Source organism: Carex rostrata, chromosome 4 (assembly GCF_964058835.1).
Source record: "Carex rostrata chromosome 4, lpCarRost1.2, whole genome shotgun sequence".
NCBI lineage: Eukaryota > Viridiplantae > Streptophyta > Magnoliopsida > Poales > Cyperaceae > Carex > Carex rostrata.
The window spans coordinates 5,828,802-5,833,075 of NC_135921.1; the positions used below are offsets into that span (position 1 = coordinate 5,828,802).

Sequence of the window (4,274 nt, forward strand, 5' to 3'; positions counted from 1 at the left end):
GAAATGTGATTATCAATAGTAGTTAGATTTGCTTGAATCTTTGACCTTTCTAACACCTTGGATTAATTAATTCAAGGTATGCTTTCAATATTTATATATTTCTGCTGTAAGTACGCTTCATTGGTTTCATTTTTCATGTTTTGCAAAGAAATTTATAAGTGCAGTAACTAGGAGTGGCAATGAGCTGGCTCGGTCCAAGCTAAATTATAGCTCAATTTGTTAATTCTTTTTGAGAAAAATCAACTTGTTAATTATGGACTAAGTTATAACCGAGCGAACTAGATCTAGGGCATCCGAGCTAAAACCTTAGCTTGAAATCGTGACAAGCCATCCCGATCTAGCTCGCGAGCTGACGAGTTGGCTCGCTGGGTCTGGTTGGATCTTGTTTTAAGTAGAAGATGAATTCTACAAACTTTTTGGATCGAGCTGAACTGAGCTGGATCGAGCTAGACAATATAAAATGCACATAAATTCATAAAAATTCACAAATTGATGTCTAGCCGGGCTAGCTCATGAGCTGACGAGTAAACTAGACTCCAGTTTGAACTCGTTAATTCTGGATGGAGCTAGTGGAGAGCTGGCTCGTTAACAACTCGATCCATTAACGAGCTAACTATTAGCGAGCAAGTCAGATACGAGTCACGATCAAGCCACGAGTTACAAGTTTTTTTGCCACCCCTAGCAGTAACACAGCTTGACAAAGACAACTACTCTTGTAAAAAGCTTCTATATTTGATAACAAACATGCTTACACTATCTAAAAACTTGTAATATGTATAAAAACAAAGCTCTCCAGGGTAATTTAATATAACATGACTTGTAGGAAGGACCAAATACTCTACAACCCCAGCTTCAAGAACTTGCAACTGGATGAATTATACAATATTTTAAGCATTGAAGCTCCCTGCATTCAGCTGGGATTGTAGAGGATCCACTTCACTAAGTATAAACCAAAATAGGTAAACAAACTATACGTATACAGTCCATAAGATTTTCATAATTTTTGTCTCTCTTCCTCTCTCTCCATCTAAAAGAAGTCACTAACATCCCACAGTTCAGAGGAAATAAATCTGTTGTTATTCCGATCCCAACCGTTCAGATTATTCCATGCACAAATCTCAACGAAACAACTTTTTTAAGTACGAATCTCAACTAATATCAATGGTTCGGATTGGAATAATAGGTTCCTGTTATTCCTTAAGAATAACAGCAGATTTTTTTCCCAGTTCAGGATCTTCAAAATTCAAATTGCAACAAGTTGCTTGAGTGCTTGCTCCTCTCCACATCAGAACCTGGTATCGACAATCCCGAAGTCTGATTGCTGTAATTTGGGTTACAGCAAGTCGTCTGATTGTTCATCCACTGAATATCAGGTGTAGTTTCCAACAAAGTTTGGAGGAGTTCAGCGTCAAAATTGTTACAGAGACCTTGCAAATTGGGTTGCACAAAATTGTCTGACACCAAATTAGGTTGAAGCGGGGATGGGTTCAATAGGGTAGGGATTTGGTCCGGTATTTGACTCACATTCGGTTGTACCAGTGCGATTCCATCTAAGAATTGGCCACTTTGAGTTGTGCAATTAGAAGGGATACTGTTTTCTGGAGATTGGAATAACAAGGGATTTTTGTAGTTGTTTTTTGTTGAAAGGAGAATGGCTAACTGCAATATGTCGGGATTGACAAGCGCATCAAATGATTTTATCGTGTCAAGATTGAACAGAGATTGGTAACAGTTGTAATTCGTAGGGATTAGAAGAGATGATAGATTGAAGAGGTCAAAGCGCGGTTCATGAGTAACCATATCTATTCCCATTCTTAGTAGCCTTTTTCTGATGTGTGTGTTCCAGTAGTTCTTTATCTCGTTATCTGTTCTTCCTGGCAACCGAGCAGCAATAGCCGACCACCTAAGCAAGAGCGAAATTGCGGGAGTCAGAACTCAGTAATGAACCAATGATATAATATTTAGTAAAAAAAAAAAATCTGTAATTATTTCTCGTACTTGTTCCCAAGGATACTACGGAGTTGGATAATTGTTTGCTCCTCTTCAAAAGAAAACCTTCCTCTCTTGATATCCGGCCGGAGATAGTTCATCCACCGTTGGCGGCAACTCTTACCGCACCTTGTCAGACCTACATGTATATAAGAATTTAACAAACCAGATATAGAAAAGATAATAACAACTGTTGTTTTTCTCTCATTTGCAATTTTGTTAATGAATATGTGCGCTATTCACCGGCATTTTTCGCCAGAGTACGCCAGTTGCCTGGGCCGTTTTTCTCGATATATTTGACGAGTTTCTGATCCTCTTCCGGTGTCCACGGTCCTATCTTCAATCCATCCTTTTCGCGACTTGGTGATCTCCCCATTGACTTGAAATGATTATAGCCACACCAAACCAAAGAAAACTTGAGATGAGTTTCCTGATCAGGTGAAAACACAGGATAAATTTGTGTTGAATAATTGAGGCAAAATACTCGAAGTATTGGGTCCCGAAAGAAAATGGTTGCATAGGAAACGCTTAAATAGAGAGAGATTGGGGTTGAGAGAGAGAGGTGTAAACAAAGTCAAATGGATAATATGTTATTTATTAATGTGATGACATTTTGGCGATTTCTTTATAAACATATAAACAATCAGATAATTGTTTAAAAAGTCATGAGTTAATTATCCAATTAAATATAAACTAAATGCATATGAATATCACTTCTACATATAAATAAATGACGAATAGAGGCTATGTCTAAAGCAAAAAAAAAAGAAAAAAAAAACAGAGACCTATTTAATGTAAAAATGATGAATAGAGGCTATGTCTATTCCTTCCTCGAAAAAGATTCAACCCCATATGAATAATATAATTCAGCCGGAATATGTCTCCAAATTAATAATGTTGTAGCATATATAATGGTACAATCGTAAGTTTATTTGAAGAATATTGGTATTGAATATATTGATCGATAATGCCATATTTTGTTTGTTATGCGTTTAATTTAATTATTACTAGTATCAATTATGTTTTTATAAAGCTTCGTAAACGATTAGACAGTTGGATTTAAGCAAATAAAAGTAAAAATGAGTGATGGCCGATCCGTACATCTAAACAAAATTTAACTTTTTTCAAACTCCACTTTATTGAAAATCTACCTGAATACAAACTTTGACTCCTCATAATATGGGCCCACCCGCATAATATCCAAATGAACAAAGAGAATATTTTTTATCATTTTCTGAGTTATATTCCCTTGACATTAAAATATAGTTTATCCGTTGAGGTTTACATTTTGGGTGATTACCCTATATATTAGCACCTCAAATGCATGATCCCACTTCTTGCATGATCACAATAGAATTAGTACTCTGGTTTAGGTATAGAAATTGGAGTAGAATTAGGGTGAAGTTCATCAAGTTTCTTTATAAATTCAACTATAAAATTTATTGAATTGGTTTTAAAGGACAAATTCAAATTGTTGAAACTTATCTATCTTATGAGTGATGTGTATACATGTAAAAAAATTTGAAATTTCATTTCAATCCACCGTAGAGGCTCTAAGGAATAATTTTGAAATTTCATTTCTATCGTAGCTGTTGACGAATCAAGAACCCAACGTGCTTAATAATGGAATGGAGAAAATATTTTGCTTGTAATTTATATTATAATATTGAAAGGTTCTTTTATTTATGTTTTTCAAAAGTTTAGGATAGTGATTTATTGTTCCTTTATTATCTGTTGTTTAATACAATATACATTTATATTTTTAGAGTTTGTACTTGTTTGTTTAAATATTTGGTACTTTAATGATGTTTAGTATTTGTTATTAGTATAAATGCATGTAAGTTTTATAAACAACTGTTTTACTTTGTTGAAATTTTTATATTTACTTTATTTTGTATTTTATTTTATCTTTAGGTATGAATACATGATCTTTTTAAATTAAATAATTGCTTTGTTTAGATCAGATACTAATTTTCAAGCATTTTTTGGTTTCAGCTGGTAAATCTGGGAAGAAGGTAGAAGAGAAACCTTCTCCTGTACGCAATGTTGGAGCCCTTACTAGAGGTTTGGCCAAACTGATAGATGAAACCCCTGAAAGTCCTTTAAAGAACAGGGTCTTATTTACTTCCATAACACCTACACCATCTGTTGGTAAACACGCACCAAAGAAAACCTCTAAGCATGATGAAAAAGAAGACACTGGTCCTCAAACTGAGGTTTCAACAGAATCACAAGATGTAGATGTTTCACAGCAACAAACTCAAGCATGTCCTCCTGTTGAAAAA

At 34.7% G+C, this 4,274-nt stretch overlaps 1 protein-coding gene across 2 annotated transcripts; it reads right to left on the bottom strand.

Moving 5' to 3' along the window:
- Positions 1-1,080: 1,080 nt before the first annotated feature.
- On the bottom strand, positions 1,081-2,473 carry LOC144552863 (transcription factor MYB41-like). 2 transcript variants are annotated; one of them, XM_078300878.1, is made up of 4 exons: positions 2,233-2,473; positions 1,999-2,128; positions 1,661-1,903; positions 1,243-1,362 (listed from the first exon to the last, which is right to left on the bottom strand). In XM_078300878.1, exons 1-4 carry the CDS (start codon positions 2,363-2,365, stop codon positions 1,356-1,358), a joined length of 513 nt encoding a protein of 170 aa, XP_078157004.1. In that variant the 5' UTR covers positions 2,366-2,473; the 3' UTR covers positions 1,243-1,355. The 2 variants fall into 2 exon arrangements, with proteins under 2 accessions (XP_078157002.1, XP_078157004.1); XM_078300876.1 differs by having other exon boundaries at positions 1,081-1,903; positions 2,233-2,471.
- Positions 2,474-4,274: the final 1,801 nt, after the last annotated feature.